The sequence below is a fragment of the Harpia harpyja genome, chromosome 18, assembly GCF_026419915.1.
Source record: "Harpia harpyja isolate bHarHar1 chromosome 18, bHarHar1 primary haplotype, whole genome shotgun sequence".
Taxonomy (NCBI): Eukaryota; Metazoa; Chordata; class Aves; order Accipitriformes; family Accipitridae; genus Harpia; species Harpia harpyja.
Window position 1 is genome coordinate 7869107 of NC_068957.1, and position 14231 is coordinate 7883337.

Sequence of the window (14231 nt, forward strand, 5' to 3'; positions counted from 1 at the left end):
ATAGCCCTGCTTGCGATAAGGTTTCAAAGCTTGTGGCTAAAAGCTGATTGCACTGAGTCCAAAATAAATTTGATCTATTGGTTTCCACAAATGTAGCATAGCCCAGGACGATGCTTCAGTGCTGATGCTTAACTAATTTTAATAATGCTGACAGACTAGCCTGGTGCCTGCTGTGAGGATACTGTAATACATGAACCCTCGGCAGCAGAGCACTTACTTAAGATGTTTTTTACAATAGCATGGAGCTGTCACTCTAGCAAAGAGCAATCATAAAAGTTCATTATTCTGAGATTGGGAAGCATTACAGTCTTTGCTAAGCAAGTTTAATGACATCTTTCATTAACGCAAACTTTGACCCTGGTTTCCTAAAAAGAGAGAGGTACTGGCAAGAAATTACACTGGTTTGTTAAGTTTTGGCTGGAGAAATAAGTGTTACTGAAAAATGAGGAGAAGTTCTGTGGCCAAAGTGCAAAAAAGTGTGCAAGCCATGTTTGTGATAAGCATTTGGGTATGCAGTTTCAGAAAGGATCCAGCCATGTTCTTTCTTCATGCTGGGTGGAACTGTATTCAGCTGGGAAGGTGGACTAAAATTTATCTAATGCTTTCATCTCTATTTCAGTGACTATATCATGGCTACGGGGCCAACAGAGGTCATACAGTCACCTGAAACAGGAGAGACAGTTGAAGAGTGCACAGGTAAGCAGTTGTTCTCCGAATGCATAGCTGATTTGAAAGTCAAGATTTATTTGCTTTAGGTCGAGGGGTCTGTAGTGACTTGTTTTGCAGTGTTGTTTTGTTTTTTGTAGTGTAAAAAAAAATTCTGTGTGGCTTTGTCAGCTGGCAATTTTATGGGAAAGATCTTTTAATGTGCAGTACTGGAGGGTTGTAACCTGATGGAGGATATTCTTTTCCGATTCTGGCTTGGATTTTCAAAAACAGGACGTTAGAGCTTGAAGGGCTGATTGTTGTGCCTGCTTTGATGGATCCTACAGAGCCTGTTAGCCAGCCTCTGTCTGTGGGAGCTGTATCAGTACCCCCACTGCAGCCTCATTCTCTGCTTCTGGCCACAGACAACCATTTGTTACTTATTCTTTAATCTGGTGACATGGGCTGATGCAAACAGCCATGAGGGAATGAAATAATAGTCAAGAAAGGAAAATATCTTACTTATGCCAAAGAGTTGTCTTTAAAGGAGATCCCCTTTGCTGGTGTTCAGACTATTCCTGAGGAGATAGGTGAATATGAAGAATAGTATTATGGCCGAGGCATTTCAGAAGTGGCTGTCACATCGCTTCATTTTTTTTCTTTTCTTTGGCTTATGTCTCACAGTCATCTTAAATGTTTGTGTTTCAAAGGTCATCTTGCTTTATCCTTTAGAAATACATTTGCCACCATCAGAATACTGGTAGAACAGAGAAGCAAATGAGAAAGTGACTGTTAGTTGAACTGTGCATGGCAGATAGATAGGGGTGAAGAAAGTGTAATGATGGATGCTCAGCAGCAGCTGGTTTCTTAAAGTTATAATCTAGTTTATCACATAGTCCAGTGCTATCCATGGCACACTGGTGAACTTTTATGAAACCCATGCATGCAAATTTTGTACTCGGGTTCACTAGAAGGTTCAGCAAATGGATCAATTCTGACCCGGGTGACAGGGAAGGCAGGAGGTGGCTTGCTGTCTTAAGTGTTGGCTCTAAAACCACCAGGAATATTTCTGTCTCTAACTGAACCAAAATTTTAAAAAGTTAAAGCCTGCTGTGCTATTGCTGAAGTAATCAAGAGACACTTGACTGGACCTGGATAAAGCCATTTTAGGATGTTTTACTTCCCATGTAATGGAGGATTGCGTCACCTCTTCCTCCTCATAGCTTTAATTGGCTTGTGATGTAAAAGCTGTAGGTGGCTAAAATCCTCAACCTTCACAGTCTTGTCAATTAGATTAATTTCTTGGTGTTTACCTTATTGTCTGACTAGTTAGTAGAGGGCTTCCAGTGCATGCTGCTCTTCCTTGATGGCAGTAACCAGGTCACTGTCCAAAAACTGTCAGCACCCAATGTTAGTTAGCCTTACTGAATTCCATGATTTAATAGCCTTTCTGGCAATATCAGGTATTTTTTATGAAGAATCATGGTATTTTCAGAAATCTTGTCTGTGGGGTTTTTTGATCATGTGTTTTTATTGGTGAAATATCTAGTCCTTGGATTTGAGGAAAAAGTGGAAAATGTGTCCTGAACACACCTTAGGAAGTTAAGAGAGCATAGAAGATCCCAAAATTAACTGTTAATTTAAATATGATAATTGAGCTCCCAAATCAGATGTTCCCTGTGCTTTTTACAGTCTCAATTTGGCACTGGAAAAAGCATCTTTTTCTCTTCTATCTTGTTGTCAGGAAGAACCATGCAAAGAGCAGAAAGACGTGCATTAATTCTCTCTGTGCACAGGAGAAACAATGAAATAGGCAGTACACAAACAGTAAAAAATACAGAATAAACAAACTTTACAGAGAAAGCAAAATACTTACTCCTGCTCCTTTTCTGTTATAGTGGGGTAACTCATAGTTAGCATAAGCAACTAATTTTTGGGAAGGCTTTTGCTTTTTAGGGCAGTAGCCTTTAAATTTAATCTTTTATTTTTAATACCATAAAATTGAAGATTGGTAACCATAAGAATTAAAAAATCATGAGTCATTATTCATCAGTGGGTGAAAGGGATATAGGCATAGCTGTCTGAGCTTGGATTTTCTCTCCTTGCTTTGACTGGATTTTTGTTATGCAATGAATTTTTTCCATTTTAAGTAATAAGATCCTCTTGTATATTATTAGTTCAAGTATCATAGAGCACTCTACCACTTTAGTGATATGTTGGGCTACTTCACAGTGCACTGTAATGTAGGCACCTTTAAATTAAATGTGTCATCCTTTTAACGGTGTGCGAAACCAGCGCACAACTGTTCACAGCAGGAAACAAATATGAACACCGTCTTTCTGAACCGTGTCTTTTTTGCCAAATGCTCTCACACAGAGCAGTCCCAGTTTTCATCTGCATGCAGCACTAAATGTCTAGTAGTGTTTTTATCTTTTTTTGCATAGTAGTATGGCAAGTGCCCATCTTCTGGGACTGTAGGAAAACTTAGTGTTTTCACATTCATCTGCAACAGCTGAAGGCATGCAGCTGAGCAGAGCATGGCTGAAGAGGAATTATTGCTAGAGGGGGTGTATCCTGCACATCAGTAATAAATTAGAGGCTAGAGAATGCACTGAAGTAACTGATGTGTCTACATCAGAGAACTCTCTGTTGCACAATGATACCCAAGTGTTGTCCTGTGCCAGCTGAGGTTTACTCATTGGCAGCGTTTGCAAATCCTTTCCATAGACTCCATTCTAAAGTTAGCACCACTTCTGATCTAAACAAGTATTTGGAGTAGTGCCTTGGCAATGTTATCCTTTGTGGTAGGACTTATGTCTGTTTCTCTTAAATGTCCTTGGGATCACTTCTATTTTGTTGTTACTGTGTTGTGGTTTTTTGTTTTTTTTAAACATTCCCCTGGTTCTCTGGAAATACCAGCATCTAATTAAGCTCATCAGTAATACTTGCACTAGAATCGAACTTGCATTCTGTCCATACCGCTGTCAGCTGACCAGTGTACATGACAATGTCCTTGTTTTTCATGTAGGCTGCCTTTAAGTTGCACAGAGGTCTCTGCATGTAGCAAAGTCTGCCATTTTGTTCTTTGAGTCATTGGACTGTGTTAGCAGACATTGCTGAATTGATAATTTTGGGGCACTGCTTTAATGAAATTTTTTAATGTTTTGTTTTGCTCATCTAAAATAAACCAACTCAGCTTTGACAAGTTCCCTGTATCATATACATTGTCTAATTGCTGATTCGAACGGCAGTAATGGTTGGGAGGCATTTCTAAAGACTGTCTAAAGGACACAACACACTTGTTTTATTTGAGAGACACTATGGTCTTCTGGTTGCTCTGTGACCTGTCTTCTCTTACCAGTTCTTGCTGTCAGCGCAACATGAAACTCATTGAGCCCCATGAGAGTATTAACAAATCCAAAAGCCTTGGGGTCAGCTCTGTAGTCTAGGGCAGGCAATATAACCTGTATGTTTTCTGTGACTATCTCATTCACTTACTGCCCAATAAGCAGCAGTGGAAGATAAAACGGTCTCCCACTGATAAACCCTCTGTGGGAGCACCACATCCCATTATTATTCAGATGAGTGGGACTCCATTGATAGTTTTGCTCTACATGGTTTGAAAGATAATTTGGTCTCAGTGACAGCCTAAGTCACTTGAAAAGCAATGTGCAGATCTTCCGTGGCTGCTACTGCTCTGCAGAGAGGTAGCCATTTCATCAGTCCGTGCCCGACAGTGTAGCAGTGTCCTTGTATGTCCTGACACATGGTGCTGGCACTGGTCTTGAGAGCAGGGAGGAGACAGGGTGAGTAGATCTCAGTATCATTGTTTATTTGTCAAAGTGGCTACTGTCTGATGCAGCTGTGCGGGTGGCACAGTTTCAGCCCAGATAAGGCCCATCGGCAGAGACCCCTACACGTACAGGGCACACGTTGAGACAGAGCATCGCCGACTAAATCATTGCTGGGAGAAGACAATAATTGTGTTGAAATAATGCCTTGGTTATGAAGGAATCCTCCAGCTGTGGGCATTTATTATGCCAACTGCTGTAAAGTGTTAATTGAACAATGAATTTGGCTCAGATATGCAGTGATGTTATTGCTCTGCATATGTATTTAAGTCAGTCACAGGGGTCTTAGTACAATAGTTTGGCCCAAACCACTCCAAACTGACCAATGTAAAGGTCAGTTCCAAAATGCAGCACTTGTGTGCTGAAAGAAAATATAAATAAGAATGTTAAAGTATCTTAGATTATTAAAAATGAAAGAAGTCAGTGATGTTTCGTATAGTTTATTTTGTTCTTTTTGTATTTCTTTTCATTTGGACAATGGAAAATCTGAAATCAGGTTAACAATTTTCTAATTGTGTTCTTAGGGCTGCTATGTTTGGGGGTTTCATGACCTGCAGGGCAGTGTCTTAATTTAGGTTTGCTCCATTGTCCTTGGAGGAGTTGTTGATTTTATTTTGGGGCAGTGGTTTAATGTGGAAACAGATATTTTGGGTTTAGAGTTTATAAATTCTTTTGCCAGTTTCAATCTTTTGCCAAATGTTGAATATCCTTCAGGTGTTCTCTTCTTACAGCACTGAGTAAAGAGAAAGCAGAACTAAACCGAGCTGAGTAAAGAACAATAAGAGTTAAAAACATTGACATAATTTTTTTTTTGAAGATATATCAAGTATGATTGGCATGATCACTATTCATTTGTAGGTAGCTACATTCTCTATATAAGGTGTATTTTTCATAAACTGGAACCTAAGTAGGCACCACTATTGTCAGCTTAATGCCAGTGTTGCTTTATAAGCAGCAAATGTAAGAACTGCAGCTTCACCTTTCACTGGACTCCAGCACTGAATTATTTACGAAGGAGACGACTAAACCTGAATGGGCTGCTCTGCCTTCGAGGCTTCCTCCAGAATTTAAGAGATAACACTCTCCAAGCTAAGAATCACCTCCAACTTCCATAAATTTTCATTTTTCTCATGTTGCAGGAAAGAAAAAATCCAAATTTCAGACTTTCAAGAACTTCTTTGCGAAGAAGAAAAGGAAAGAGCCTCCGCCTCCCAGGGGGGAGAGTAATTTAAAACCTAGTCAGTCCAGCAGCGATGTCAGCATCTCTGTGCTCGACACTACTGCACTTCATTCACCGAAGGAGGCTGGGTAAGCTGGCGGGGAAGGAAAATAAATAAATAAAAGCGGACCTCTCACAGCAGTAGGATGAAAGTGTGAGTTGGCCCCTTAGGAGCAACCTCTGTCCAAGTTTGTGCAAAACAAGCCCTAATGCTGATGAAGGAATTCCAAGAATTTCCTCTTTCTTTGCTAGTGCTTCAAAAGCCAGCCTGGAGAGGAGGGGGAGAGCAGCCAGGGGCAGGGGTGATCCAACCTTTTAGTCTAAAACTGCAGATAGCCCAAATTGTTTTGATTGGTTTTAGTGCTCGCAATCTGTCCTGGAAGGTCTGATCAGCAGCAGCTTTATAAGAGGATGATGATTGAGTAGTGCTAGTACAGAGAATACGTGTGAAGTTGAGTTGCTGTTTTTTAGCATAAATGGTGCCCTCCATCATGGCTGGGGTAAAGGCAAAGTAGTATTTTTGGTGTGTTATCAGTATGAGATTGCTGCTTTAACTTCCTTACATAGTCATTTAGGTATAGATAACAACTGAAGGCCTCTACTTTTGTGTCAGTTACCCATGAAGTGCTGTACATGTAAGTGAGGTTTGCAAGTTCTTAAGGTGTGTCTGGAGCAATTCTCAGATCCCTGAATGATGTTAGTTCAAAAACTTGTCCTTTTTGCAGTTAGTGTAATACAAGCTATTAGCGTGCACTGCTAACACTGCTTCACTGATAACCTTAGACCATCAAGCTACACACCACTTCCATTGCATGTCTCTGAATCTGGGGTGGGACAACCCTCTGAACATGGTTGTGTCTTTTGCCAGGGGTGTCATGGATCAGTATCTGGCAACCTATAATTTGGCTGTTTTCCAACTCCCCACCGTCCTCATACTCCCCTGTTAGCTGCTCAGCCAGGCCTCTCTTTGGATTACCCTAGGCCTCAGGTTGTGGAACTGCAGACTAACAAAGTGTGACAGAACACCGGCCACATCCTATGGTTTGCCGTGTTTTGTTGGAGGGGACATTGGACGGGTGTGACACTGGCAGAGGGCATGAATAGGTGACTAGAGTGGGACGTGCTGAGATCAGCACTGCTGCCAAATGCTTTGTATCATCAAATAAGGCATTAGATGGAGCTGGACACTACATTTCTTCTGGTGGAACAGCTTATAGATGTTACTTTCTCATGGGTGCTTGTTCCTTCTTGCCCCACCTTTCCCCACTCTCTCTGTTGTGTTTATGCAACTGCATCATGGAAATGATCTGTGAATGAAACGACAATCTCTTTAGTTTGTTTGTTAGCGTAACAGCAACAGAGTAAGTGACCACACAACCAGTCCCCTAGGGTAAGGGTAATTAGAGTGACTCAGCTAACCCAGTCCAAAAAGCTTAGGAACAGCTGAGCTTACCCCATCAGCCCATAGGAGGGATCTGGCTTAAAATCAGCTGTCCGGTCCAGAGGCAGTGTGGGTGCGAACTCTTTCTCTTGCCCTTAACCAAGTACTTTATGTCCAATTGCTGTTTACCTCAGCACTATCCTCCAGTGATTAGGAACTGTTTTGCAAGATCAGAGATCAGGAAGTGAGTAAAACCCTTCTGTTTTTTCCCTTAGAGATAGGATTAGATGGACTATCCAAAAAAAATTAGAGGCTATGTTTGTGCTACTTGAAAACCCCATCATGTCCAGACCCTGCATGGCATAAGCACGCTTTGTAAGTGCCTAGAGAGACTGAACAACATAATCCTTTGGAAAACCTGATCCTGAAAGCCAGTGGGAATAAAACTTGTGAAGGGTTTATAGCAGGACCCTGAGCTTTGTAATTTCTGGCATGCAGAATATCAAAACCAATCCTAGAACAATGCTGCTGTTTGTTTGTTCTTGAGGCAGAAGCACTGGTTTTCTCCCCCCCCCCCTTTTTTTTTAACCATGTAGTATTTCTAAAATTTAACTTTTCTGAATACTAACCAGACACCAAACCCCCAGATGTGCCAAATGCTTCCTGTAACAGCCAAGGGGATGTGCCCAGATGTCAAGGTGCTGTAGGGAATCAATGGAATTGGGCATCTGTGAAGGGGAAGGGAGCATTATATGCCGCTGCCTCTTTATCTTCCGAGAGGTACGAGTTTTGAATGGAAATGGAAAAACCTTGATGGCAAAGTTAAAGCATGTGCCATGGACAACATCTTCTCTGTATTATCAAAATGATAGAAGACCTTACATAGGGGAAAATTGGGTCCCAAATAGCCTTCTTCCAGTTAAAAAGCTCTGAGCAGGAAAAACTACTGGGGCAATATGTAAAATTGTCCTGGTCTTTGTAATGAACACTCACTCCTTTGGCAGGCTGCAGTTGTTTTTGAGACAGTGGCTGCCTGAAGGAAGTGTGTCACCTTTCTTTCCCCTACCTCAAACACTAATAAAAGGAGTGGGGTTGCAACAATAGGTGGAAGATAGTGCAGGCCATGATGAGTTTAGGAGTGGCTTTATTGCTGGCTGTAGAGTCCCATCATTTCCTCAGTCATGGTGGCTCAAGTGTTGCTACACATGAATGAATTGAGCATCTGTCTGGGGAAATCAGTGTGGAGGTACAGTGGCTAAAACATCTGGGGGTATAGCTAACAGTGCATCTTTAGCTTCAGTGCAAATATAAATACACTGCCTGGAATTACAAATGAATGTATATTTGCGCATAAGAGACTCATCTGTACCAAAGCTGCAGTTAATTCTATATTTAATCCAATGCTCTTTTTGTGACTGCCAGAAGAAAATACAGTAATTCTCTTGCAAACACATATGATACATATGCAGGGAGAGAAAGAAAGAAACAGATCTTGTACTGGCAGTCTGAAGAACAAGGAAACCTCAGCTCTTAATGCTAAAGAATTCCAAGTAAAGGAAGTGAGGAAATCCCCAATTAAAAAGGTTAATACATGCTAATGCACATGCATTCGTTGCAGTAAATAAAATATGCCAACTAGTAATGAATATACATTACAGTAAATAAAATTTGCATGACACTGTCTTTCTGAATGCAGTAAAATTATGTCTTGCCCGTATAGAGTGTCTTTCATGTTCAAAAGGACTCTAAAATCAAACACACAAAAAGATGGGATGGCTTCATTCACTCTAATGATGAAATAAGTCACGGGCCTTATTTGTGTGGAGAACTGCTGTCCTATAAACTTAACACAGACATTAACTATTACATATAATGGGAGGAAGCATGAACTCTGACCTGTGCTGTGAGAGAAAGAGCTCAGATTGTCTTCGACACAAGATAAACATAGAGCAAAATTATTTTGCCCTACTGTGAGACTTGGCATAACTGTATACTGATTGACTACACCTCTGGGGCAACAGGAGGGTTAGTCAAGCCAACAAAGAAGATGTTGTCTCTGGAGATGTAGAGAAGGGAGATGCAGGAGATTAAAAAAAGAGTAATTTGTTTGGAGCTTTTTACATGATGTATTTACTTTATGAAAGTTCACAGTCTTTCAGGGCTTCTAAATAAAGAGAGAATCTGGGGTTAGGCAAATAGTGGACACCTTTTCTATTTGATTTCCTTGCAGAAGAGTGTTAGGCTTACTGGATTTTCCTTGTCAGAGTTCTGTTCCTAATCATCCCCTGTTACCCAGAGTCAAAACTGCAGAGCCAATGAGCATTGCCTGCACTGCAGCTGAGCCAAGGAATCCTTGTAACTTGTGGGTTACAAGGCTGACAGCCAACAACATGAGTATTCTCTGTTGTTTTCCAGTTAAGTGCTAGAATGAAATCCTGGTGGAGGGCATCCTTGTGGTCTTTTTGGCAAAGTAATATACAGACAGTGCCTGCCTATGCTGGTGGAACTTGGTGAATAAAAGGTTTGGAGCCTTCCTTGTTGTGCCACTCAAGTGCAAAATGTGCCCTGCACAACCTAATAGCCCAACCCCAATCAATTTCAGTTGATTACAACTTAGTTAACAGCTCTTGTGGGAACTCATCAGTGCTTCACTGGGCTGAACACCCAGTGAGCACAGAAGCAGGGCAGGAATATCTCATCTGGGTACTTTAACTTGGCCATGGATAGGTATGTAACTGTGGCCATGGACACTTGTCTTGTCTACATTTTTTAATATGCTTGGGATCTGGCGATGTTCATGATACAGGTGAACAGAACTGTTTTTATTGCTGGACCTGAGAGGGTTCGAATCAAGTTTGTTAATATAGTGGAATTACATTTTTTGCCTGCATTTGCAAGAAGGGGAAAAATAATCCACAATCTTCGGCAGGTATGATACACACCAGGCTGCAAAGGTTGTATCCTGAATGTCTCGTGCTAGGCACATTCCCACCAAAGGAGGGCAGGGGACTCCTGTCGCCCTCCTCTGCGCTGTAGATATCTCTCAGGGTGGCATGCATCCAATTAAATCTCAGCATCTGACCTAATCACCTTGGACTCCCTCTCTAGTCCACAGAGATTGGCCTGTGTTCAATGCAGATGCTGAGTACATCTGAAAAGAGACACCTGCATTTGATCAGCATCCTAAAAAGTGTTTCTTCCTTGCTTCTGAGTATAAAAGGAGATAGCAGTGACTACTTTAGACAGCTAACGTGCAGAAATCTGAAGTTAAGTGAGATGCATCCTACCCTGGGCTCTTTATGATCCCTCTGCCTTGGTGAAGTAGTGCAGGGAAGTGTTGGAGGGCTGTACCCAGTGCACTGACGACTCTTCCTTCTTTCCCAGCCCCAAAGGAAGCATGGGAAACAAAGCCTTGTCCCATGACAGCGTCTTCATTTTTGAGTCTGCACCAGGAAGTGTGGCAGGTGACACGTTGTCTCAGGAAAACATACCTGGAAGAGTGAAAACTTTGCAGGTGAGAACATCTTCCCCTCATTCATGGTGCTGCTTTGTATTAGCTGTCTCCTAGGAAACTCTGTTGCTTGATTCCTCTGCTGTGTGCTTTAAGACTTTGTTGACTAAAGTGTCCAAAGCCAGATTTACTACTTTTGGATCTATTCTGCCTCTTGGAAGCTGCTCTTTGGATCTCTGAGCAGTCCTGGTGCTTTAAGCCTTGCCCAGGTCTCATAGTGTGTGAGTGACATGAATCCAGTTCATGGACTCTTGGAAGCTTTCCTTAATGAGCATGTCCTCTTCCAATGGGATTTCCATTCTTTACTTCATAGCTACTGCTTTTGGGTTAAGGCCATTTATTTATACTGTAGCACGTCCCTTACACTGTTATTCTTTATATATTATTTATATGTTATTCTTTCTGGAAATTCTGACTATGATGTTTTCACTGTACATGCTAGCACCAGCGGCTGTGTAAGTGTGTGGGATGATGGATATGTCAGGGCACTCTTAGTGACAGCTTTATTTATGTCGTTATTCTACTGATCTCTGCCAGCAAAGGATACTGTATTCTGCTAGGTCATTTCCTTCTTCCAAGGCACATAGTGAACCCTCCTTGACAGCTCCATTATCAACTGTTGGTTATATTAATTGCACTTAAATAACTGCCCAGCTCAGAGCACTGAGATAAAATGTTAAGGTTTTTCCAGAGGCTGAAAACAAACTGTTGATAAGGCAGCCAAAGGCCATTGAAATTCTTCCTCTGCTCAGTGTGAACTTTGTGTTGCAAAACACAATTGCATCACATGTTAAGTAATAGAAGATGCACAGAGGGACTTGTTCCTCCATAAGACTGCAAAATAGGCTGAGCTTCAATTCAGGGTATTTTTTGTATAATAATAGGAGTAGCAGGAGAGATCATGTTTATATATGACAGACCTTTGTTGGGGAAAAAAAGCTCTTTTCATGCTATCTCCAGTCCACTGTGGCCTCTCTTCATCCATCCATCATCCTGCATGGTAATGTAATACTGCCAGTACTATTTTTATAGCCATAAAAGATAGCCTTTTTCTGTGAGCTTCACTCTTGTCAGAATAAAAGCCAAGCACTAATAAAAGCTGTTATTTTCTTAGCAATGTAAATTAACTTCTACCAGTAGAAGACAGACTGTAAATTCAGAGTTTCCCCCACAACACTTTGCTGTCTGCATGTAATAAATTTAATAAATCAAAGATGGGAAGTTGTGAAAAGAGAGAAAAACAAAATTGACTTCCTATATTTTCCTTCCCATGAAGTGCACAAGTATGTTGTATGTCTTGTTTTGCCCATATATTGCAGTCTTTGTGCAGTTTGTCGTCAGTCCTGCTTTTGCAGATTGTATTGGTGATACTTCTTGGATTGTTGTGGGTAAAAGGGCAAGAAAGCTGTTTGAACTGGGGGACTGGTGGATTAAAGGGTGACATTGTGCTACCCTGTGTGGCTGTTAGATCTATAGGAATCACATTCCAAGTGAATCTTGCTGAATAAGAATGGCAGCTATTTAGATCTATTTTACAGAGATATAAATGAATGCATAGCTTGCAGAAGAGCGCAGAATTAGGCCTCGAATTTCCCAATCTGGTTTAATAAGCAAAGAAACAGAAAAAAAAACAGGTCTGCATATTTTTCTTGGGAATATTCAGTTGAGACGCTTTTAGTTGAAGGACAGAGTTTCTGTTCAGGCTTGTTTCTATTCCAGCTTTGACACAGCCGACAGACTTAAGCCAAGAATTTTAGTAGTGGTGTTTCCTGAGATCTGAACTTTTTTAGTTTGAGGGAACATCTGGCTGCTTGTGAGGTTGCAGACTTTGTTTTATTTTTCTAGGGTCAGGGCCTGCCAGAGCATTCTTTTGTGCAATCTTGGAAAAGAATCACCATACTCCTTTACAAACAAAGTTGTTCCTGGCTGCTGTTATCGTTCCTGCTGTAGACAGGACCAGGATGTGATGCTGGGGAAAATTAACAAGCAATTCATTAGGGGGGTCCAGAAACTGAATTAAATTTTCTTTGTATAAAAAGTGGGACTCAGCTACTTGTGCGGGAGAGGGTGGTGACAAGCTCTCAATATTCGGAAGGGCTTTGTGAAGGAAAGCTGACCACATAAACCTGGGGTTGGGAACTGCTGACTGACAATACTTTGTATGACTGTTTGGGACATCTGGATACATGTAATTATTTAAAGAATACTTAAATCTAGAATTTTTAAAGTTTTAAATTTAATCCTAAATTAAACTGCCTTAGAATGGTGACATTTCTGTCTCTGGTAACTTACTGAATAAAACTGATTTTGATTTTAATTTTGTACCAAAGCTAGTTCTAATGATGGGTCCTTGATGAATGTAACTAAATAAAATTTTATTAGTGGCTATTTTCTGTAAATGGTCTGTTTCTTCAAGTATTTCTGTTAACTAAGAGATTCTGCATGCCTATTGGGAGCAACTGGGGTAAAAGTGTCCAAAATGTCCCCTATAAATAATGCCATTGAAAGTCTATATTCTAAATTTCTTTTCAACCACAGCTTCAGTTGCAGCAGAACATCAGACTTGGTTCGCCTCCTCTTGTTATAACTGGGAAGAAACTGGAAGATGCAGGTGCTGTTTCTGAAGATGATGGTTTACCTAGGAGCCCTCCTGAAATTTCAACCCTTCATGAAGTTCTGACAGATTCACCAAGCAAGGTATAATTGTTATGACACTTTAGTGACCACCTGTACAGAAAAAGTAAAATCTGCTTGGAGAAGGGGAAGACCTTTTTGCTTGCTTGTGATAAAATCTGATGGAACAGATCAGTCAGAACTAGAACAAATTACCTAGGTGGATCGTGGACTTGTAATTGTGAGGGGTGCCTAGGAAGTGGCCTTACAAATACCCTTTCTGAGTACAATTTTCTATGCTTTTATGTAGACCACACAACTGCTGGGGCAGTTGTGACCTATATCATTAGGGAAAGAGGAGAGAAATTCAGTTGATATGGCAACTCTCAGTGCCTTTGGGCAAGGCAGTCTCTCCTGGCAGGTCCATATGGCAGAAAACATAACAAGTCAATTATTCACGGGTGATTGTTGTGTTACTGTGACTGTTCCACTTCCAGTCTGAGAACAAGCTGAGGTACTCACACTGCACAAATGAACTTCCCATGTCTTCCAGCTTCAAAGAGCTGCACAGATTGGCAGTTTCCTGCACCTGTGAAAGGGGAAGATGGTTTTGGGTGTGTTAAAGCCAGTGAGGAAAACAAAAATAATGGGGACTGCAAGAGAATCTTAAACAATTACTGGTTTTGGAATGAAATAGCTCAAAACCAGGGCAATATTAGTTAAATTGACAGGAAAGCTGCCCGGCAGAGAAAGACCTGGGTGTGCGGGTTGACAGCCGGCTGAATATGAGCCAGCAGTGTGCCCAGGTGGCCAAGAAGGCCAATCGCATCCTGGCCTGTATCAGAAATAGTGTGGCCAGCAGGAGCAGGGAGGTGATTGTTCCCCTGTACTCAGCACTGGTGAGGCCGCACCTCGAGTACTGTGTTCAGTTTTGGGCCCCTCACTACAGGAAAGACATTGAGGTGCGGGAACATGTCCAGAGAAGGGCAACCAAGTTGGTGAGGGGCCTGG

At 41.4% G+C, this 14231-nt stretch overlaps 1 protein-coding gene across 11 annotated transcripts in view; it reads left to right on the forward strand.

The window, feature by feature from the left end:
* KIAA1210 (KIAA1210 ortholog) overlaps nucleotides 1–14231 on the forward strand; it is a 45806-nt gene that overhangs the window by 15133 nt on the left and 16442 nt on the right. For 8 of the 11 annotated variants that reach the window (XR_008239102.1, XM_052813518.1, XM_052813516.1 and 5 more), the window contains 4 exons: nucleotides 620–696; nucleotides 5636–5804; nucleotides 10481–10610; nucleotides 13146–13304. Coding sequence is in view for 10 of the 11 variants with exons in the window: in XM_052813518.1 (XP_052669478.1) it covers nucleotides 620–696; nucleotides 5636–5804; nucleotides 10481–10610; nucleotides 13146–13304 (535 nt within the window). In the remaining variant the exon portion in view is untranslated. Of the gene's footprint in view, nucleotides 1–148; nucleotides 380–408; nucleotides 509–619; nucleotides 697–5635; nucleotides 5805–10480; nucleotides 10611–13145; nucleotides 13305–14231 lie in introns of those variants that run through there. The other 3 variants (XM_052813517.1, XM_052813521.1, XM_052813526.1) reach the window with 3 other exon arrangements.